The sequence below is a fragment of the Barbus barbus genome (assembly GCF_936440315.1).
Source record: "Barbus barbus genome assembly, chromosome: 1".
Lineage (NCBI taxonomy): Eukaryota > Metazoa > Chordata > Actinopteri > Cypriniformes > Cyprinidae > Barbus > Barbus barbus.
The window spans coordinates 26,891,312-26,916,287 of record NC_136729.1 but is presented as its reverse complement, the minus strand read 5'-3'; the positions used below and the strand labels follow the sequence as shown (position 1 = coordinate 26,916,287).

General features: G+C 37.0%; 1 protein-coding gene across 1 annotated transcript in view; it reads left to right on the top strand.

The window, feature by feature from the left end:
• LOC306872623 (cadherin-8-like) overlaps positions 1–24,976 on the top strand; it is a gene marked incomplete at both ends in the record, with an annotated part of 92,253 nt that overhangs the window by 31,023 nt on the left and 36,254 nt on the right. The window contains one exon of the mRNA XM_079421261.1: positions 7,350–7,644. Within this exon, the coding sequence (XP_079277387.1) occupies positions 7,350–7,644 (295 nt within the window). The remainder of the gene's footprint in view (positions 1–7,349; positions 7,645–24,976) is intronic.

The window sequence follows — 24,976 nt, the reverse complement described above, 5'->3', positions numbered from 1 at the left end:
ACGAGGAGCGTCAGTCACTAGAGCACCACTTGAGGTCGGGGAGTGAGGTTCAACCCCCTAAACCTCACTCCCTACTGGGTCACGGCACCAATGTCGCAGTCCTACTCGCCCCGCCCCAAGCGGGATTCGAACCACAGTCTCCGGTGTGGGAGGCGGGCGCTCTAATGAGGAGGCTAAAGGCCACGGCCTCTAGCGTCAGTCGCTAGAGCGCCACTTGAGGTCGGGGAGTGATGTTTAACCTGCACAGCACTTACCCGCTGGCCTCTGCTACATATACCACTTGGAAGCTAAGAAATCAAACAAATTGGGTAACACTTTATAATAACGTCCAGTTATAAGTAATTTATAAGTGATTAGTTAATGATTAACTAATCATTTACAAAACATTCATAAGCGATTAATAAGTGATATGCTAACAATTTGTGTATGTTTTGTTAATTCATTTAAAAGTCATTTACAAGTAATTAGCTAATGATGAACTAATCATTTACAAAACATGATTATGCATTCATAGATGATTAATAATTGATATGTTAATATTTTTATCTATGTTTTGTAGAATAAGTTTTGAATCATTTACAAGTGATTAGATGATGATGAACTAATCATTTACAAAACATAACTATACATTCACAAATGATTAAGTATATGCTAATAATTTATAAATCTGTCATAAGTTATCTTTAAATATAGCATCATGAAATAATCAAACAGATCCTTAATGGTTAATAGTTAATATATTATTAATCACTTATAGATCATTGAAATGTCAACATTGTACTATTATCTCAATAAACATTATAAATCATTTACAAAGCTTTCTGCATCCCCTAATCTAAAGTGTAAACTAATCATCAGTTGTAAATGTTTTACAAACTTTATGGTTTCCAGTCGTGTGTGCGTAAATATATATATATATATATATATATATATATATATATATATATAAATATATATATATATATATATATATTCACAAACAACCTGTAACCTGGAAGGTTTGTAAAACATTTACAACTGATGAGTAGTTTACACTTTAGATTAGGGGATGCAGAAAGCTTTGTAAATGATTTATAATGTTTATTGAGATAATAGTACAATGTTGACATTTCAATGATCTATAAGTGATTAATAATATATTAACTATTAACTATTAACCATTAAGGATCTGTTTGATTATTTCATGATGCTATATTTAAAGATAACTTATGACAGATTTATAAATCGTTAGCATATTACTTAATCATTTTTGAATGTATAGTTATGTTTTGTAAATGATTAGTTCATCATCATCTAATTACTTGTAAATGACTTTTAAATAAATTAACAAAACATACACAAATTGTTAGCATATCACTTATTAATCGCTTATGAATGTTTTGTAAATGATTAGTTAATCATTAACTAATCACTTATAAATGACTTATAACTGGACATTATTATAAAGTGTTACCACAAATTGTTTTATTCCTGGGAGTTTTTAAATGGTCAGACTGACTTGTGTTCATTGTGCTTGGTCTAAAAGCAGGATGGTATTGAATGCTCCTCACAGTGGTGAGTGGATGACACATTGTTAGAGCGTTCAGTCAGAGTAGTCCATTCACCAATGCCACTAATCTCACTATGCGTGTGTTCTGATGTAAATTGCAGGTAGGGGGAAAATGTCTCCATCAGCTGATGTGCCTGCAGTGCAGCGTGAAAATCTCTGTTGACACTACCGATGGGCATTTCAGACAGAGAATAAAAATGGATGCGTAATTTAACCGTGTTCATTTTGAAGGGTCCATTTTTATGTTTTTTTTTTTTTTTTTTGTCTTCTTTCCATCAACAAGCCCTTTATTTTGTCAGAAGGTGCAGCTGAACTTCCATGAGCTTGCAGTTGTTACGTTTGGGAATTTTCTCTTCACAATTGAAGTAGATGTTAAACAGTCTCTTTATTTTTGCTTGAATTTAATACATTTGAGGTCATGCCAATTTTCTGTTTAAAAACAGAAAATAATGATGGGTTCAAAAGTCATTCAAAAGACAGAGAAGACCTCTATATTTATCTTCCCAAAGAGAGAAGATGAAAGTAAAATAAATATCTGCTGTGGGAATTTATTTTCTGGGTAAACTGCTCATTTTGCCCTCGGCACACACCAAAAAAGAAATGCTAGAAATACAGGTGCTAAAACAGTGCAGCAAAACAATGATGTTTTGGAACCTGTGAAATTTGTAAGATGCTTTCATCACTCAGTATGGCTTTCATAAAATGTACAGTACACCTTAAGGGGGAAAACAAGAAAGGATGCTCACCCTTTGTATTCTTGTACATGAAACACTACCCCTTACCTCTTGCCTGCTGGTTTTCTAATCTCCAGACTTCGGAGCTGCATAGTCACTTATAAGCACATATGCGCGTGCACACAAACAGACACACACACATTCGGTTTGCATGCAGTCTTCAGTCTGTGAGACAAAGGAACAGCTTGTTGCCTCGTCTACTCTGCCGTGATGTGACATATTAAAACAGAGTTCTCTGTAATTTCACATTAGAACAGACAGCAAGCATAGATAGTGCTGCCTGAGCACTGAACCCCCATCTGTCCCTGAAGCCTTTTGTGGGGACATCCAATAGACACTTCAAAGAAAAGAACATGATAATTGCAGCTCCTATCAGTCCATTGGTCTCTGCCAAGGAGAGATGGATGAGTTATTTGCATGTTTAATGGCACTGTAGTACCTTCATGGCCTTAGGGAACCACTTGGAAATAAAAATGAACATGACATAGTGGCATGTCGTTTTCAGTTCAGTGTGAGAAAGATTAACAGCAGAGATATTATTATTATTATTATTATTATTAGTTGTTGTTGTTGTTCCATGGTTTGTGGTTTCTAGGTTGGAAGATCTTTGTATATCTGATTAGTTTTTAGCACACCAGAAGTCCAGAGTCACAGCCAGTCTTAAACAGGACCAGGCCCAGCCCAGACTTGACATGTTGCTTGTGATGGTGTTACTTGTGTGAAATCAATGCATGTTTTAACAGGAGAATTGGTAATCACATCCTGTAGCAGTCCACAGTCCATTCAGCCACTCACTAAATAAAACAGCGGGTACAAAAAAAAAAAAACCACAATGCTAAACCATGAAATTAGATTCTCAATCTGTAATATCTGGACACAGATAAAGCTCTTTTGTAGTAGGGTTTTGTATCTGGATATGTAGTTGGATCTGCTTCATGAAAATATATCTGTTTTTGATTTGATTACATTTGCTTTGTGTAGCAATAACAATTCCTCTGTTTGGTTCCTTCTCAGCACAGTAGGAATAAATCAGGAGCACAGGAAGGCTAATCATGTACCTTGGAAGGTTACTGAGAAAGCCACTCTATTCAAGGCACCGTGTGGTATTCATTAGTCAAGCATGCATCACATGCTTACTCTCGTTGTTTTTCATTAGGGCATTTATTATTTTCTATGAAGGTACGAATCCTGTTTTATTGAAAACATACTGTGTCAAATGTAGGGTGAGCTGGTAAAAAATAACAATCATAACTTTTATATATAGCCTATTCATTTTGCCACATACAAAATTCAATTGCACATTGTGTTTGGGGGAAAGTCTTAAAGACAACATGTAAACAATATTTATTATTAAGGGCGTAAAGGTGACATCCCATTTAATAAACAATTCTCAGTGGGTACTGCAAGAATTTAACAATAGGCTTATCAGGCAGCATGCAATCTTTTTCTCATGAAGAAAATATTTATATTTAGATTCATTCATTACGCGCATATGTACACATAGCTTATTTTCCATACAGCCAATTTTCAACATCTGAAACAGACTTATTTATATATGAGAGTCAGTGATATATATAAGTGAAGTGAAGTGACATACTGACAAGTATGGTGACCCATACTCGGAATTTGTGCTCTGCATTTAACCCATCCAACGTGCACACACACAGCAGTGAACACACACCCGGAGCAGTGGGTATATATATACACACACACACCTTGCTTACATATATAATAATGCTAAACAAAGACTTATGGTAGCAGGTTTGGGATGACTGATTGCAAACAGAATAGTGTTTTTGAATAATACAATATTTTTTTGCAGTTATTAGTAGTTTCAGTTGGAAATTACATAGCAGATGGTGAAAGTACCAAGTACCGAGTTGAGAAATAATAAGGGAAGAGGGAAATTAATATTGGATGTGACACACAGCCAAATCTGAACCTACATTTCCCACATGAGCACCACATGCCAACCACAATGGCTACAACTTCATCTAGATGGGCAAAATGAAAAGATAACAGTATGAAAGCCGTGTTAACTATGTCTTGCCAATATAGCATTGACATGAATTATAGTGATGCTGCTGATGATGAGGAGGAGAAGTAAGTTAATGTCATTAGTGGCTGTTAAAATATAAATGGCATCGCTTCTGAAAGCCCCGGAATCCATTACAGGAATTTGCTCTTGCAACATGCATGATCACCATGAAACCTTTCAGCAGGCACCATGCAGAAACTGCATTGACCTTGAAGGCCTGCAGTAGCACATGGTCAAATCCACAGTTCACTTAGTGCAAAGCAGAACCTAAACAATGGCTAATTGACCGTTGAGATGGTCCTTGGGTTGGGGCTCCGCTGATATTTTTTAAATGTGTGACACGACATCTCTGTAGGTGATGTGGATCTTCTCTTCTCTGCTCCCATCCTCTCTGCCACTTGTGTTGACATGAGGCAAAATCATTCATTTGCAATGTCGGGCTTAACGCTGCACTTTAGTGTGCAGTCGGCAGGCGTAGAGGGATGGAGGGGTCCTCATTACGGAGCCGCTGATTGTTCCTCAGGCTCATCATAAAGGTTCATCTCTAGCAGCCACTGACATATTTTCTCCTGAACTGACAATAAAAGCTGTAGTCCACGGCAGTGGTACAGAGAGAGACGGGTGTAAAACCCACTGTTGTTCCTGTTCAGCTCCAGTCGGGCAGCTCTGAATGTAATCCACACCAATGAATTTCGGTCAAATTTATAATTAAATCAACTTAACATTGTGATTTTGTTGTTTTCTTTGACTTTATTTCTCCTTTGTACCTTCAGTGGAGTGATCATAGACTTTTTCCATATGTGACAGTATTGAAACAAAACAAACAAACAAAAAAATGTAACAACTACCAGACTTCTTTCCATTATATGTGTGTTAAGAGAGTTGGGAAAATGTGGATGCCGTCAGATGTTAGTGCACTGGAGTTGCCCTGGCAACCCGGATAATGACAGACTACCTCCCCTCCGCTGCCGCACTTTCAGCCGATTGTTTGCACATTGAGATTAAGCGATCACTCGTCAAAATGAGACTGGTGTGAGCGCAAGCTTGAAATGTTGTCTGTACACATAGGGCATTGGGATGAACAAATGGAGGAAGTGAAGTTTTGCAGCTGTGACATTTTGTTCATATATTGTAGGAATCCATAATAATACACATGATTGCCAATTTTCTCGAATACATGAGAATCTCAGGAAAGAGAAAAAAAGTTTTCCATCAGAAAAAGCACCATTAATTTGGGCTCATTTAGGGGTTTTCGTAGAGCGAAGACTGTTGTGAAGCTGATGTGTTAATGAGATAGATCTTTCATGTGGAATGATAGGACAATTAGGAGGACAAAAGTGCAAGGTGTGACAATTTAAGTGTGTGTGCTTTGTCAGTGTCTGGAAACAGCACCGCTGAGATAACATATGCATAAAACCATAGTTATTAAGCAATTGTTTTTCTTCTTCTTAAAGTCCACATTTCAAAGCTCACGCTGTCCTTGTTGCTGCAATCTCAAGTGTACTTCCACCTCGCACCAGGCTGCATATATTACCACCTCCAAGAAATGGAACTGAATTTGCTGTACATGATGTAGCAACAGAACTGATGTGAGTTATGTAGGGAAGAAAATTCTAAAAATGGAATTTCAGAAATGTAAAAGTTCATCATTTCTGTCTGAAGAAAAAAAAAACCTCACCCTCATGTCATTCTGAAGCATTATTATTATTGTTTTTGTTGTTGATGTTGTGCATTATAATAATAATAATAATATGGTGCTTTAGAAATCATTCTAGTATGCTGATGTGGTTCTCAACATTTCTTATCAATTTTAATAAAGTTGTGCTGCTTTTTTTTTGCGGAAACTGATATATTCATATATATTTTTTATATTTTAAATAGATATAATTAGTAACGTTATGAATGTCTTTAATAATCAGTTTAACGTGTCCTTGCTGAATTAAATTTTCTTTCTTTCTTTCTTTACAACAATATTTATTACTGACTCAAGATGTTGTAGTTATAAAACTAATTGTTCCAAATTGTTCAGTCTACCAACTTACCAATGATACAGTTTTCTAGACAAATGCAATACAAAAAAGGAACTACTAATTAATAAGGGACTAGTTCTCACTAGTTGTTAACTATTAGTAATTAGTATTTATAATATTCCCTAATATTATAAATACTAATTACTAATAGTTAACAACTAGTAGTTATTAACTATTAGTAATTAGTATTTATAATATTCCCTAATCCTACTCAATACCTAATCAACTGCATTACTAACTCCCTTACTACTATTAATAAGCAGCAAATTAGGAGGTTATGGAGGCAAAAGTCTTAGTTAATGGTTTGTTAATAGTAAGTATTTAAACCTTAAAATTAAGAGTGACCAAAAAAGGGTTTAATTAATTTGTTTTGTAGAGAAAAAAATACATCAAACCCATAAAAGTCTAAAAACTTGACTAAATAAATAAATAATTATGAGAGAAGGCTTAGCTAGATTTGGGCTTCTTTCTCTTTTGTTTGGCAGATGTCTGTCTGTTATCCCTCTCAGAAGCAGTCAAGGATAGTCTTGCCCTTTATTTATTTTCTTTCTTTCTTTCTTCCTTTTTTTTTTTTCCCACACACAACCCAATTGCCTTCTCATTCTGGAGCTGTGGCCTGGTGACTGGTTTCAAGTTGGTAACAGGGCCCTGAGGCAGGTGTGAGCAGAACGCTTTGACCTCCACCCTCTACTAGCGATGTATGAAGAGGTGAATGACAGATAGATGGGATACACAACCCAAGCATTACCTTGAAATCCAGGACTTAGCCTGCACTTTTCCCCTTTTTTGTCTGTGAGATTGAACAATTCAGCCGTCACAGTAAAACACTAGAATTTCGAAGAGACTGTGCAGCTCTGCACTTGACGGTGGGCTTTAATTATTTTATGTGATTGATTGCAGCTCGGTCCAGTGTAGATGCCATTGATCTGGTCATGCTCAAGTGGTATTAGCTGCAACTGGAAGTAGCCTCAATCCCCCTCCTCTGTTTCTCTTTTTAGCTCCATACAGATTTGGACATGGGGAATAAGAACATCAAGTATGTGCTGGCAGGGGAAGGGGCGGGCACCATCTTCGCCATCAACGAGAGGACGGGGGACATTCACGCCATGAAAAGGCTAGACAGGGAGGAGAAGGCCGAGTACACGCTCACGGCACAGGTCATCGACAGAGACACCAACCAACCTCTGGAACCACCGTCAGAGTTCATCATCAAAGTGCAAGACATCAATGACAACCCCCCACAGTTCATTGAGGGGCCTTACAAAGGTTCAGTGCCAGAGATGTCCCAAGTGGGTGAGTGATCTCCTTTCATCATCTCTGGTTGTCTCAGATGAACAATTACATGAGGCAGACAAAAGCTCTGACAAAATATACAAGTAATAGCTATCTAAGAATAGACAAAGAAATAGGAGGTGACAGGAATGTCTCATTAGTATATCTGGAGATTGATACAACAATGCACAAAATGTATACTGGTGCCTATAGTCATGTTGTAACCTCAGAAACCAATGTTTTTTTTTGTTTTTCAAGGCACATAATGTATTAATGTATATAAGTTCTTGCATTCTAATGAACGTATCCTTAAAACTTGATTTAAATAGAGTTCATATTTAGTTGACAAAGCCTTCTTGAGATTTCCCCGTACAATCCGAGCCTGACCTCGAGATGGATTTTTGAATATGAGTTAGTCGGTGAAGGGAATCAACTTAAGGGATTCATAGTAACCCTCATGACATTCTGAAAGCCCTGTTGTGCTGCAATGTAGTGTTTTGCAGTGAAATTCCCTTTTTTCAGCAAAGTATAAAGGAATCTGTTGTGTATTTTCAACTCTTGCACTGGGGAATAGCTGTATGAAATGTCTAAACTCATGACTTGTTTTGTTTTAGCGGTTGATGGTTTATACACAACATGAAATAATGTAATGCAGAGAGGATAACTATATTCATTAATATAGATTAAATATGAGAGTACTCTGAGTTACAGGAAGTGCCATTAATAAAATGATCGATGTCAATTTGAGCAGTAAAACAGCATTAAATCTGCACCATGCTTCAAGAGTTTTTCAACTCCTGACCCAAGGCTCACTTTTGAAGTGTAGAATGCAGTTGGGGGAATAGTGCTCTTTTACAGGTACATTATAACCCAGTTATGTATAACACAGAGCTTCCTTGTTTCCTTTAAAATCTTGGCTTCTTCATATGGGCATTTTCTCCTCAGCGTTTGTTCTTTGTCATATTTTTTGTGCACTTAGAGCATATGGATTTGGAGCTGTATGTGAGAGTCTTTCTTCTGCTTTCAGACTAATGCACTCAACTGAAATCCTCAGTGTAGTTTTCAGAGGGGTTTGACAGTGAAGTGTGGGATACAGCAGATGGCGGGGGTGACAAGCGCAGTGGTGGAGGAGGGCAGGAAGGGGGATATGGCAAAAGATGCCTGAAGTTGACTTCTTTCACAATTGTTCTTTCCTTTTGTCACTGCTGATCAATTAAACATTAGCTGATGTTCTCTTGTTTGCTTGAAAGGCATTCTCAATGACTTGTTTTGGTCTTATAAAGTATTTATGTTGTGGGAGACACTCATAGAGAGAATCAAAAGCTCTTTGGCTGGAAGAGAAAAACAACAAACAGACAAATAAGGAAGCCTCTTTTATTTCCTGTCTCATGTACACAAATCACAGAGGTTTACCTCTCATGCTGATGTTGCATGTTTTGTTTTCTAATAATGGCCTGACAATAAGTTTTGTGAGAAAGTTGTGAAGTTTGTTTGGGTTCTTAAAGTTCAGTTGAGAAACCAAACCAACTGATGTTCATTTATTTGCGTTGTAGCTTACAGTAGGTTGTTGATGATGGAATTATAGTTAGTACAGGTATACGAACAGCTAGTATATTACTTTGATTAACACAGACACATTTATTAAACTTGCGTTAAAGTATTTGGCTATAACTGTATGTATGTTATTTAGGGTGACCATATTTTGGTTTTCAAAAAAGAGGAAGGGGGACAGGATGCACCCAGGGGGGAGGGGGATGGGTGTGTGTGGTTGTTGTGATGATCATATCCCATATCAAAACTCAAAATATGTCATTTCGGTAACACTTTAGAATAAGTAACACTTATTCACTATTAACTACGACTTTTCCCTCAATAAATTCCTAATTTGCTGCTTATTAATAGTTAGTAAGGTAGTTGTTAAGTTTAGGTATTGGGTAGGATTAGGGATGTAGAATAAGACATTAATATGTGCTCAATTACTACTAATAAATGGCTAATATTCTAGTAATATGCATGCTAATAAGCAGCTTGTTAAGAGACCCTAAAATAGTGTTACCGTAATGTCCATATCTAAATGACATATTTTACAGTCACCTTTATGCAGATTGATCATAAACACAGCTAAAAGCTTCCTACCACAGTGCCATCCTTCACAAAACTTAAGTTTATCATAGGTGAATGCCAAATGTTTCAATACAAGCATTTCAGTCAAATGTAATTTATGCAATAGGCCCTATTTCAAACCTTTAACACAGTGGATAAAATCAAACCGCCGCAACAGTTTTAAATCAGCCCAATTCTTTGGAAAAAAATGCAGATTTGGCAACCCTACATCCAACACGAGCTACATTTTTTTAGGTCCAAAAGAGGGCATGTCTGGGGAAAAGAGGACGTATGATCACCCTAATGTTATAGAGTTGTCAAAAATGTAGATATTTTGATACAGACCAAGTCTGAATATTTAGTTTCATGATTCAATGCTCATTTTCCACAGTATCAATACACCAATTCCAGTTTTCTTGCTTTCGCTTCTGTTTGACAGCGAGTTTGACACACACACAGTAGTGTGTGGCACTGTGATCATTTACACACGTACAGCTGCGAACTCCATATCTGCATGTGCTGTAAGTTACGCGTGCGACTGGGAATGCAGTGTGCCAGTTACGCTTTTTCACATTCACATCATTTCCAACATTTTTGTAGACAGTAGTTCACAGTGTTGCACTAGATTTGTAACAAGAAGCTTATCACAGAAACTTAAAAGGTTTCCCACCAACAAAATGAAAGCTTGAAGTTTTAAAGGGTTAGTTCACCCAAAATGAAAATTCTGTCATTAATTACTCACCCTCATGTCGTTCCAAACCCGTAAGACTTTCATTCATCTTCGGAACAAAAGTTAAAATATTTTTGATGAATTCTAGTGCTTTCTGACCCTAGAGAGCAAATCAACTCAAATGTTCCCAGACCCATAATAAGGACATCGGTAAAATAGTCCATGTGACATCAGTGGTTCAGCCGTAATTTTATGAAGCTACAAAGGTCTTACGGATTTGGAACGGCATGAGGGTGAGTAATTAATGACAGAACTTTCATTTTTGGATGAAGTAACCCTTTAAGTGTTGCAAGTGAAGAAATAAAGCTTCTGTAGTGTAAAGTAAAATAATTATAATTACGAAATATTCTTTAAAGTGCAGTTGTATTACAGTAGTAATGGGTTTAAGTGTTAGAATTTGACTAGTATGTAATCGTGACTTAATTTATTATAATAATATAATAATAATAAACCCATCTGAAGAGAAACATAAATAAATGGTATTGTGGTACAGTAGTTGCTCAAACTATTGTTCCCTGAAGTAATGGCTGAATTTTGTATATAGGTGTAATGTAAAAACCAAGAAAAGCATTCCACTACAAAAATATATATTTTAATTTCAGTGAGAACAAGTAACACTCAGATGCTAATGGACTGTTGTGTAACACTGTCGGCAATCTCTAAAATCCTTAGATCTCCAAAGCCATGAGAGAACAAAGAATAAATGATTTGAAAGGCCATGTGAGGCGAGACAAATCCTTCACCTTCTCAACTTAAAACATTTGATGAAAGCTCATGGATGCAAATTTCCCCCGATAATTTGTATATGTATATTCATGAGAGTATCTCATATTTGAATTTCACTTTGAATAATTAAAGAGTGTTACTTGTTTGCGTTGGTCTGTCCTCAATGGGCAGTGATAACTCATTTGCATGGATTGGACAAATCTCATTGGATTACCGGTTGTGTTTTTTCACTAATGGGGTCTTTGACTCTAAGGCCAATACAAGCAGGCGAATTCCCCCATCAGGTCTTCAAACCATATGCTGGCATTACAAAGCCTTCTGCTGCTGACAAGAGGATTGTTACATTGTTGAAATTAGCAAATCTACTTGAAGTGACTATTGCGGGTAATTAACATTGAGTCGTCCATGCCGCCGCCTTTCCATGGAAGAAGGTGTGAATGACAATAATTGCTACAAGGAAAAATAAAGCAGGGAAAGTTGTTTTTGTCATCTGAAAGTCGAGCGTGTGTGAGGCCTCAGCGACGGGGGCTTCATTATAGAGTCGGGTAATAAAGTCGGGAAGAGACAGATGGCACATGGCTCCTCCGCCCTGCTTGTAGTGTGCCCGCTCTCTCCTGGCAAAATGAACCCGTGTACGGAGACACAGTGCACAGGAATGTGTCAGGATCTGCTAAATTGGAGTGCTGATATAAAATTGAAGTGACGTTAATAGATTACCCAGAGTTCATTTGCATTTTGAGAGTTATTACGAGCTCCGGTAACAGGGCTAACAGGCGAGGGGTCTGTTCTTCTAATAACATTTCTGATTATGCACGCCATATTCCTGGCAGGTAAAAAATAAATAAGGTCTTGTCAGGGGGATTTTTGACAATGATTTGGAAGTTATTTTCTGAGACATATTTATGGAAATAGATAACATGTATACAGCATACTGCTCACATATTTTAAGCTATCAGCCTATGTTGATTTAGAGTCTGCACACTGCCTTAAATATGCTAAAACTTATTGGAATAATTTGAAAAGGGTTTATTTTACATTTATTTTCAAGTCAAAAAACCTAGGTGTTTTTTTGTTTGTTTGTTTTTTTTTTTAAATAAACCTATAATAAACATATCCTTTAATGAATAATAAATACAACCAAAAAAAGTGCACTACTAGTTAGTAGCGGTTTTAGGGAAATATTCCAGGTTCAATACAAATATCAAGTTTACTGTGAGGACCTTATAATTGAAGTCATTTATTTATTTTGTATTAGATTTAAAAGAAGAAATGTGAAAATTATAATTAAAAAAAAGAAAGGAAAAAAACATGTTTTGTTTTGTTGGGGGTTTTTTTTACACTAAAATCAAAGTAAATATTTAATGAATATGAATGTAATATAATTACAGTTTGGTCTCATTCACTTCCATTATAAGAGCCTCTCTGTAACCACACAGCCTTCTTCTTCTTCATTTTCATTTTCATTAAGCTTAACTTTTATTGAACCTGGAATGTTCCTTTAATTCTTAACTCTTGTTCAATACTTGAAAGTACATATTTAAATGGGTGAAGCTCATGATTTAAACATATACATTTTGAATTTACGTTCACCACTGCTTTTGACAATTTGGTGCCTTTCAGAGCAGATGTCCTCCGCTGCCAACCCGGCAGCTAACAGACATTATGTCTGGCTCAAAAGTTTCTAGATATGCTAAAATCTCCGTAGAATTACTTGAGCCTTGAAGTAAAGTGATCGTGAAGTGTTTGCTCACATACTGTTGAACAAACAACTATAAAAGGTTTCCTATCAGAAATGTACTAGGCAACCTGTCAAGGGCTTATTTTAGTAAAACAGCATCCAAGTATGCCCTGCTTTGATAGTTAAAACATTCTACAGATAAAGTCATCCACTTTTTGTAGCTTCTCTTTAACACTGTAGGGCAGCTTGAGTTGTAATCTAATTACACAAGGGTACATGCTTTACATTCAGTATCACATCTTAACATTAGAGACTGCTTTCACATGAAATTGTCAGAGCCATAGGCAGTACATAGATCTCCGTACAGTAATTACCACCTTCTTGATTATTCTATTTTGCTGTAACTATCTTTAATGACTTTGTTCCTGACAAGAGCATTCAAATATGTGATTGCTTGGCCAAATAAAGCAATATCAGATCAAGTTCTGCTTTGTTGAATATGCCATGACAGATGTATCCTATATTTGTTTCTAGGCTCATTTTGGCATTAAGGGTAAAGGCCAATGACCATCTGGAAAGTCGTTTTTATCCTCATTAGCGGTTGAAACAGGGTGCATATTTCTCTGGTAGATTCTGAGGGTTTACGGTTTTTATACTGTACTTGAGTGTGTTATCTGGTGTGTGGCAGTGGCAGATGGAGGAGGAAGTAGGGGGTGCTGGGCCTTTAACATGGTATGCAGCTGGGCCGCTGCGGAAGCACATCTGCTGGTTAGACTCCACGCTGAGGTTTGCCCATGGTCTCAGCTGGGTTTAAGGGTCAGGGAGTTAACCCACTGCAGCCAAACCATGTCCAGCTAACTTTAGAAAAAAATCTTGAGGTGGTAGTCAGCAGAAATGTGGACTGTCTCTACTTTGAAAATGTATGGGTGCTTCTCTGAACTCAAACTGTATACATTTAATATGACTAAATTACCTTCACTACATTAGGTTTCACCAGTGGAGACAAGTGACTTTTCTAACCAGATATGCTATCTAATTAAATAATGTGTCTGAGATGGCAAATAAGAAACACCATGGCAGGTGTCGATTTAAAAGTATGAATGTTGCCACATCCATTAGGTGTCAGCACCTTCCCACATGCCTACACACACGCACACATCTTGCATGTGTGATGTGTGTATGTATATGTATATATGTATACACACACATCACACATGCAAGATTTTCCAAGCATGGAACAATAAAATACACCGAAAGTGATTTAATCAATTTGTTTTGCATTAAAAACAATGTGATTTTCAGTATCGATATCTGGCAGCAAAACAGCAGATTTTTCCATTTGGGCGAGCAATTTTCGGACAGCTTTCCTTGCACATTAAATCACTCACATGTGAATAAACCAATGAGAACAGAAAACAGTAATGGTGATTCATGACAATAGAACATAGACGCCAAAGCTACTGTGGATCCTCTCACCTGAATCCCTTCTGACACAGATTTTCAGACAATTACCAGTATTTAGCAAAAAAAATTATTTACGGAAAGTTGCATGCGTATTCCCAACATTTAATTATGTAAACCTTATGCTTGATATCAAATGACAAAGGAATTTATATTAATGTTAATATTAGTTAGCCAATCCCTGAACTTGTTCTCTTAAATGGCTTGAATATGCAGAGCATTCACAGCTTATATGGATGCCCCTGGGTGTGGGTCAGATCAATCAAGGAGAAATAGCACAGAAATAGCATCCTTATAGTAACAAGTGCACGTGTGTGTGTGTGTGTGTGTGTGTGTAAATATATTGTCATAATAATTATTCATCAGTAAAAATATCTCCCCTTACTTTTCTCTTGTTCCCTAGTAAATTGATAAACAAACCATTACAATTACAAGAAGCTGGACTTTTTTTTGTATGTAAAGCCTGAATGTCTCTCTCCATTTACTTTTAGATTTATATTACTGACGTTTAAATCCACAGAGGTTTTGTAACAGGTGTGAGTGAAATGGATTTTCAGTTGAAATGGCCTTAGTGAATAAGATATAAGCAATTCTTGCTATGAATGTGCTACTGTAGGACTGGTTTCAGTACGTTTTCTTTTAAACCACCTCTCTCGCTGCCTGGACATCAGTGTCATACATAAAATGTGAATCACGAAGAAAGAGCTTACAAAATGATCCTACTCCACTCCACTGCCTCTGCCCCTTATCCTACCGCAGTCATGTTCAACTGCTCATGAAAAGAGATGGAACTACAATAGACAGTTTAATCCATTTCCATCAGCTCTCCTTTTGTATAGTTGAATCTTTTTATTTTTATTAGTTTTTTTATCCCATTTTTATCCTTGTTATTTTGATGAATATCAGGTCTGTGCAAAAAGCTAACTCTATCAATGTCCTTCCATTTCTTTAAAGCACACACACACACACACATATATATATATATATATATATATATATATATATATATATATATTATATAATAATTCCCTGAATTGTTTACTGTCATTTACAGCATTTATAGTTATAATATATTTAACCCTGAGACAAAATGGTGCACTTTTTTTTTTTTTCAAGGTTTAAAGTGAATTCAGCTTTTAGCTTTTAACTTTCTGTCAATCAAGGAAGGCTCACACTTCTTTCTAGTGCAGGAATACTGTATTGGTGTTAGTCTAATACCTCAGAATGTGTTTTTGAGGACACAGAAACAAAGACCACTCATTGTGTTCAGCATAAAAGCAAACTGGATGATTCTGGTGGAGCTCAAAAGTATTTTTTTTTTTCCTAATACTCTATGCTTTTCAAAAGTTATCCCTTTCACCGAAGAGAACAACAGAAATGAGTATAGGGATGGAAATAGACAACAAGCGATGAAAGAGAGAGGAGATAGTGTTTTTGCAGTTGGGTGATGAGGAGAGCCCATAAATAGCCCAGGCCAGCACTAATGGGCCCTGGGGGGTTTTGTGTTGGCTTAGAGAGTGACACTGATGCCATATGACAGGGTAATCAGCACTGAGGTGGACACTGACATTATCTGTCTCTCATGATAAGGGAAAGCATGGAGGTGAAGCTAACCTCACATCACTCAGACCTATCTCCCTCATCCTAAACGTGAGCTGAATGCTAGATATACACTATTATTCAATGCTTCAATGTGAGATGGCACAATCGTTGCAGTTTCAGAAGGCCTAATTGAGCTGAAATACTGCAGATTGGAAATTAGCTCTGAACACAAGCCATGAAATGCAGCCAAGAGCCTTCAAAAACTGTTGAAGCTTAACATATTTGTTGTAGTTTCTATCCAGTTGTTGAATCACTCAGGCTATACAATTAAATGTTTGACTAATTGTGCAAACATATTCATGAAAATCTTAAAAAGTATGTGGGTCCAAATATGTAAAGTCCCACTGTTTTACATGTATTATTATTGTTGAGGAATATTTTTAATTTTATTGTAAAACGATTGTATTGGGAAATAAGTGGTATGCAGAAATGTGTACTACTTCATCTCTAATATTATTTGTGTAGCATGTGTGTTTCTGTTTCTCTGAAGACAAACATATTATATGCTTACATACTGTAAATATACATTTAGTATGACTGAATTAACTCAACTGCAACAGGTTACTTTGTTTCACATCGCATAGCAATAATAGCTCTGTATTGTAACCGCTGCACACACAGTGAAAATATTTTTTGAACTTGCAAAGATACTCTTTCTACTTTAAAATGCAATGTTCATTGTCACTTGCTGTTTCTTTGTAATTAATCTTTATTAATGTTAATGTTATTTGCATGAAATCGCATGAAAACCAAATATAAAAAATAAAATAAAAATAAAATAAAACATGGAAAATGGAAATGTGACTTTTCAAGTTTGCATGATCACAAAATTGCTTATTTGATTTGTGATCTCTAAATGTCTAATAAATATAAATAATGTATTATTTAGATAATCTGTGTTTTGTTAACAACTGTTTATTGAGGTGTATTTTGTGGAACAGTAGTACAAAACAAAAATCAGTTGTACAAATTTAAAACCCACCCCTTGGTAGACTTAAAAAAAATATATATACAAAATATATATAAATAATAATAATAAACACATATTAATTAATATTAATAGATAAACAAATAACAATAAAATATTTTTTACAAATATTTTAGAAAAGAAGACACAACATTAAAAGCTGAATGCCATGAATGAACAGTTTTCACGTTAGATCCATGTATACGAGTAGAGAGTTCCATTGAGATAATGTCCAACAAATACACAGTCCAGGTTCGTCTGTCCATTGTGTGAGGAGGATTCCAACGGTTGACCAGCAATTTTTTTGCTGCTGTGAGAGCAGCTAAAAGTAAAGATCTTTGGTGGACGGACAAGGTGAAGTCCCAAAAGTCATTCATGAAAAAATGGCGCGGAGTCAAACATATCTCAGTACCCAACAAATATGATAGGTCCCATGAGAGCTGAGTCCAAAAAGGTGAGAGAGAGGGGCAGAAGACGACAGATTCATATAAAAACGTTTCATTGGAGTCAAGTAAACCCTATGCAGCAATTTCCAATGAATCATTTGGTCATTAGGGTTTTCAGAAGACAATTTAAACATACCCCATACCTGATCGGAAAATAAAACATGCACATCCTCATTAAGATCCTTAGCACAAACACTAGTAATAGATAAAGGTTTGTATGAATGAAAGAAGAAAAACATGACTGAAGCAGAGGAGGGGGAGGGAGATTCCTCAGAAGGAAGTATTAGTTTGTACAAAGGGTGAACAGGCAGTCGAGAGTTCCAAGGCACCCGATATGCCCATAGGGCCGATCTAATGCGCAAATACATAAAAAAGGAGGTGGTAGATTATATTGAGTTTTAAGATTCTGGAAGGACTTTAAACCACTATCGTCACAGATATCTCCCAGAGTGTTTACGTTATTAGCTTATCTGTGTTAAATTATAATATTATAATATAAATATTCATTATTTAATTTAATATAAATATTTTTTATTCATTTATATATTTAAACAATTCAAAATGTTTAACTACTTTGTGAATTGCTGTACCTCTGTAGATCGGTTTTCAGCATGAGTCTTACACGAGCAGCATTCTGTAGAGGACAGCTGAGATTTCAGTGAATGCTTGAGTGTTCTAATCTACACTCTTGCCTTTGGCACTGCTTATTTATATCTGATATGACGCCTGGCCACTTTCTCACAGACGACCCTCTGTTCAAAATCTCCTTCAGCTATTAATTATGCAAGAGACACAGTGTGGATATTTAATGTTGCGTCAAGGCTTTCTCTTTTGCTCCTCACCCTAGGACCTCATTTCACTGTGCTTCTATTTCTACTTTTCTCTGTGTTTTACTCTTAATTTCCATCATCCTCCTGGTACGACAATGTATCCACTGTATCCTCTGTCTGTCTCTCTCTCAATGCATGTTATTAGGTAGCACTTCCCATAGGCATTCAGCATTGCCCTCCCAAATTAAAAGCGCTAATTACATTCTGTGGGCAATGTGTTTTTATTTGCTCTTTATAGTCCTTTTATTAGTCTACATTCTAATGAGCGAAGTAAATGCACAACCGCAGAAAAGCATGCGATCAAGCCATCACACTGTGCCGTTACACATAGGATTTTCAAGCGAAGGACACAAGGAGCCCAAACGCCTTTGTGTTGCTCAAGCTAGCCAGGATGATGTGTGCAGAAAAAAGGCGTTTGAGGAAAGGTCTTCATGAAAGGTCTTCTTGCAGGGGTCGCACCACAGAAGATTCATTGGTGGCTGTCTGGGTTGGTGGGGGACATGAATGTAAGGGAAACGCATCCATCACACTGCGCAGATCTAAGCTTAGAGGAGCATCCAATCATGGCTCAGAATAAAAGGCTGGGCATAAAAGTCTGCACCGCAAGGTCATTTAAAAAAGAAACAGATAAGATGGAGAGATCAAACGGTATGTCTCTGCTGCATGGAGTCTTTGTGGTTCTCACAGGGGACCGGCCCATTAAAGCAGGCCTCTGCTCCAGTGAACATCTCCTCCACGTATGAGAAGCACTATCATCTCCCCCCTACTGTCCCAAATAGCTACACTCAAACATTTACAAACAAGTTTTTGTTTGCATCATTCAGTTTTGTTAGAGAATTCAGTTTTTATAGGTCTATCGCAATACAAGAGCTGCGGTGTCACATCAGGTCTACTGGCTAATTGGAAGCACCTATGGTGAAGAGAAACCTTTTTTAAATGCCACACTTGATCAGATACTTAAGAAACCTCATTTATTTTCTTTCTGCTTTTCCTTTATTTTTATCCATCATTTATTTTAACAAATCCCTCTAGGTACATGTGTGTGCAGGTGTGTATACTGGTATATATAAAAGTGTGTGTGTTCCTTTTGATGGATTGCTTGTCAGAAGGCACCAGGAGCTCTTCCTATGACTGACTGAAACATTTACTCACCAGTCACGTTCGCTGGGTTTGGTCTTACCTTTCAGAAGCTCTCAGCAAATGTGTTAACCCTTCTCACCCAGGGCATTTTGTCTGAGGCCAAAGGTTTGGTTTGTGTGATTCCCTTTTGGCTCATACTACCAGTCAGGGTGTAGCCGAAGCCATCATTGCGTCCATATCGTGTGCAATTGTCATGTCAGAGGTGGCGTCGTTACCGTGGCAGGGAGATCAATGCCTCCGTCCACTCCCACGTCCTCCCAGCTCCTTTGACCGTGATGCTTTTCATCGCTGTCTGAGTGTTCTGTGTGCACAGTGATAGTTATATGTCAACTTTGATGGTCCCATCATGCTTACAGGAAGTCAGGCATAGCGTTAGCTCATTGCCTCACCTTTACACCACACACACACACAGACACGTACACAATCCCACTTGCTCAGCTCTGCCATTTATCGCCTATCCTTTCCTCTTTTCACTTTTTCTGGTGAGGAGGAGCAGACTTGGCCGGCGTGCTTTGTGATGATCACAATCACTTCAATGTGTCATTTATTCTCCTGAGTGCTTCAATACTTATCTCACTCTAGACACTGCCAAAAATGGACCTGGAATACAGCCAGTGCGTCAAGCCAACTGGAAAGCCAGACATATTCCCTTTGACCACATTTATGACATGGTTTATGGTATTTTCACTTTCCAAAAAGTAAGTAAATTGTACATACAATTATTATACATTTAAAAAAATGCTAATTAAAATAGCTTTACTATTTTAATGTATTTGAAAATGCTATTTATTTCTGTGATGTAAAGCTGAAGTTACACTTATTTATGTATTTATTCATTCATTCGAGTTCTCAGAATATATCAGTCTGTGTGTAATGAATGAATCTAATATACAAGTTTCACTTTTTGAATGGTATTACTGAAATAAATCAACTTTTTCATGATATTCTAATTTTATGACCAGCACCTGTATATACAGACATATGGCTATTAGAAGTATCTTGTTGTATATTTCCTTTTTTACAATGTGAATTGTTTACTTTCCTTTCTGTCATTCTGACTTGAATGAAACAGAAGAGAGCTGAACTCATCTGTGGCGGTGTTTTTATGGTTTGACAGCACATGCCACAATTCTGACAGGCCTCATGTCTCACTTGTTATATATTTCCATTGCAGCTAGATAAACTTTATTTGTATTCGACTTATTACAAACAGTGCTTGGAACATGGAAAAAAGATCCACCCTCACGATGTCCTCTTGACTTATTGTAACTTGTAACTTACTCTATCTTGTTTCATTTAGTTCGGACTATCTTGGGGACAATTAAATATGTGAAGTGTAGCAATTTGTCTTGAATATACTTGACAGCATCCTCCACAAATCCCGCACATATTTCCTAAGACATAATTAAAATGAATCAATGACATGCCACTTCAAAATGGCAGGACATGTCAAAGCCATCATCAGCAAGCAAAGGACACTCTTAATTGTTTTGTTCCTGTGGTTCTTGTAAACAGCTTGTCAAGGACTGCACTCAAGCATCCATGTTACACAAGTGCTTTTTTCTCTTCTCTGCCTCAAATGCCTTTCACAAACACATACTTTACAACCTTTGCCGCCCTGCTGCCACATTTAGTCACCCCAGGCTGGTAGCATGTTGTGTTAAGTGTTGGTTGTCTTGCTGTCTCATCAAAGGCCATTAATTGTGGCACCAAAGCGATGGTCACTTATATCACATCAGCCTGAGGCCTCTTTTCCATGTGGGAGCAGATTTCAAAACATTGACAGCCTCCCGTGTCTTCCTCACTGGCCAGTTAAACAACTGGTCATTCCTTTAGTTGTCATATGATGAACCGAATGCAGTATTTGGTTCAATCTCAAATCCTTTCACCTTCACAAAATCCAATATTTTGAGTGTGAATGTGAATGAACAGCCGTTATGAGGACAGATCAGGTGGATGAAGTGCTAGATGAGACTATTTTATTATTTATAGTCTCCCTCACTAAGCCTCTCAGCAACATTCATGTCCCTTGATAAACAACACAGAAGAAACACCCTTTTCAATTATACCTCCAGCTGTAAATCATGCAGGAATGAGTGGCTGCCTGGAAATTACACCCTTCCATATGACAGGCGGGGGAGCACACACGTTGATATCCTTCTCCTGCTGATAGCTTTTAGCATTTGTCGTAAACGTCCACCTGTATCGACAATGAGACGAGCATTGCTGTTATGAGCGTAAATTGGCCTCAATCCAGCATGTTTCAGCGGACTCTAGTGGACATTTTGACTCGCCTGCTATACCATGATTCACAGTTCTAAGCCTAGCCTATTATCCCTGCCGGTTGGTTTAGGCCGCAATTGGAGGTGAATGATAGCTCTTTGATGAGAGCCTTCAAGGCTGGTAATACATGTCTGACCAATGCATTTCAATCACAAGGGTCAACTTGACTCCCATCGCTCCAGCTGCTAGTATGGGACTGTTATTGTAACATTCACATACCATTTTGTCTCAAACTAACTGGTTCTTTATAAACTTTTCCTAGAATTGTGTCCTTTTAAAATGATATATTAAAATCAAAATAATTGAATTATAATTAACAGGGCTCCAGACTAACAATGGTGCCCCATGTTCTACAGATGGTCGCACTGGCAGGGGGGCCATTAAAATGAAAAAATAAAAGAAACCAGTAATAACAGACACATTTTATTGTGTTGCAAGTGCAATTAACAATGATATTGCATAAATGCATATTTTATAATTATATAGTACTGGATGCTGATTGGTCAGTGCAGCATTTTAGCAGTATTAGTTACATGTTTGACCGATTCACCACATCATTGTTTACTATTCTAGTATGAGAATGAAGCTTAATAAATACATCTTGAGAGAGAGGTAGTCTTTTTCAAAAGCAAGAAGGATTATTATTATTTATTTATTTTCATTTATTTATTTGGTAACACTTTATTTCGATAGACCACTTTAAACATTCTACTAACAGTAAGTAACTTTGCAACTGCATGTCAACTAGCAGTCATTAGAGTATTAGTAGACTGTCTGCTTAATATCTTCTAACACTTTATTTTGATGGGTCCACAACATACAACACACTGAGTATGAGAATCTTTGCAAGTATATGTCAACTTATTCTACAAACCCTAAACCTACCCTGACAGTCTACTCTGAGAGTTAGTAGACATGTAGTTGCAAATGAATGAGAACTAGTTGACATGTAGCTGACATGTAGTTATAAAGTTACTTATAGTTAGTAGAATGTCTAAAGTGGACTTTCAAAATAAAGTGTAACCATTTATTTTTTAAACTAGAGATGCACATGCAGATTGCAAATTTCTTGGCCGAATCCGTTTTCCAAATGTTTTGTAAGTGTGATCTGCCGATGCTTTTTTTGCCTATTCCGATTTTCTTTGTAAAACTTTAGTTTTTTTTAATGCAAAATAAATATATACAGGTGCTGGTCATAAAATTTGAATATCATGATTGTGAAGTTGATTTATTTCAATAATACAATTCAAAAAGTGAAACTTGTATATTAGATTCATTCATTACACACAGACTGATATATTTCAAATGTTTATTTCCTTTAATTTTGATGATTATAACTGACAACTAATGAAAGTCCCAAATTCAGTATCTCAGAAAATTTGAATATTGTGAAAATGTTCAATATTGAAGACCCCTGGTGCCACACTCTAATCAGGTAATTAACTCAAAACACCTGCAAAAGCCTTTTAAATGGTGTCTCAGTCTAGTTCTGTAGGCTACACAATCATGGGGAAGACTGCTGACTTGACAGTTGTCCAAAAGACGACCATTGACACCTTGCACAAGGAGGGCAAGACACAAAAGGTCATTGCTAAAGAGGCTGGCTGTTCACAGAGCTCTGTGTCCAAGCACATTAATAGAGAGGCGAAGGGAAGGACAAGATGTGGTAGAAAAAAGTGTACAAGCAATAGGGATAACCGCACCCTGGAGAGGATTGTGAAACAAAACGCATTCAAAAATGTGGGGGAGATTCACAAAGAGTGGACTGCAGCTGGAGTCAGTGCTTCAAGAACCACCACGCACAGACGTATGCAAGAAATTAGTTTCAGCTGTCGCATTCCTTGTGTCAAGCCACTCTTGAACAAGAGACAGCGTCAGAAGCGTCTTGACTGGACTGCTGCTGAGTGGTCCAAAGTTATGTTCTTTGATGAAAGTACATTTTGCATTTCCTTTGGAAATCAAGGTCCCAGAGTCTGGAGGAAGAGAGGAGAGGCACATAATACACATTGCTTGAGGTCCAGTGTAAAGTTTCCACAGTCATTGATGGTTTGGGGTGCCATGTCATCTGCTGGTGTTGGTCCATTGTGTTTTCTGAGGTCCAAGGTCAACGCAGCCGTCTACCAGGAAGTTTTAGAGCACTTCATGCTTCCTGCTGCTGACCAACTTTATGGAGATGCAGATTTAATTTTCCAACAGGACTTGGCACCTGCACACACTGCCAAAGCTACCAGTACCTGGTTTAAGGACCATGGTATCCCTCTTCTTGATTGGCCAGCAAACTCGCCTGACCTTAACCCCATAGAAAACCTATGGGGTATTGTGAAGAGGAAGATGCAATATGCCAGACCCAACAATTCAGAAGCGCTGAAGGCCACTATCAGAGCAACATGGGCTCTCATAACACCTGAGCAGTGCCACAGACTGATCGACTCCATGCCACGCCGCATTGCTGCAGTAATCCAGGCCAAAGGAGCCCCAACTAAATATTGAGTGCTGTACATGCTCATACTTTTCATGTTCATACTTTTCAGTTGGCCAACATTTCTAAAAATCATTTTTTTTGCATTGGTCTTAATTGATATTCTAATTTTCTGAGATACTGAATTTGGGACTTTCATTAGTTGTCAGTTATAATCATCAAAATTAACGGAAATAAACATTTGAAATATATCAGTCTGTGTGTAATGAATTAATCTAATATACAAGTTTCACTTTTTGAATGCTATTACTGAAATAAATCAACTTTTTCATGATATTCTAATTTTATGACCAGCACCTGTATATATATAAATATATATATATATATATATATTAAACATTGCAATTCCCCCAGTCTGGACAAAGTTACAGATGTTCTCTCACTTAAATCACTCTCAAAATAAAGTGCTCTGTGACTAGAAAAGAGGAAGAAATAACAATTAGCTGAAAAGGAGTTGCTGTATATAACAAAACAGATGTCATTTTAAATTATTGACTTACTTGATTTGTTCAAAAACGTGGATTCATTCAGTAATGAAACACTCTGAGACACAAAACAGTTCTGCTATGGCTTTGATTGGAACTAAAAACAGTCGATATTGTGTCTAAAATGTAAGTCAATAATTTTAACTTCTTGTTAATTGGGTTACTATTGTATAAAATTGCATTGCAATTGTGTTGAAACATTTTGGTCGTACAGTGTTGCGTTTTACTGCCGCAGTATGCATCTTTAACTTCCTGTGTGTGCTGTTGAGTCTCTCTCACACACTCACTCAGGCTGTGCAATCCTCACCTGGCATGACATACATACATTATCAGAAGTGTGTAAGTGTGACGTCAAAACAGACTGTCTCAGAATCGTCAGACTGACCGGTCCAAGCTGGTCATGTGGTAAATCAGATAATTCCG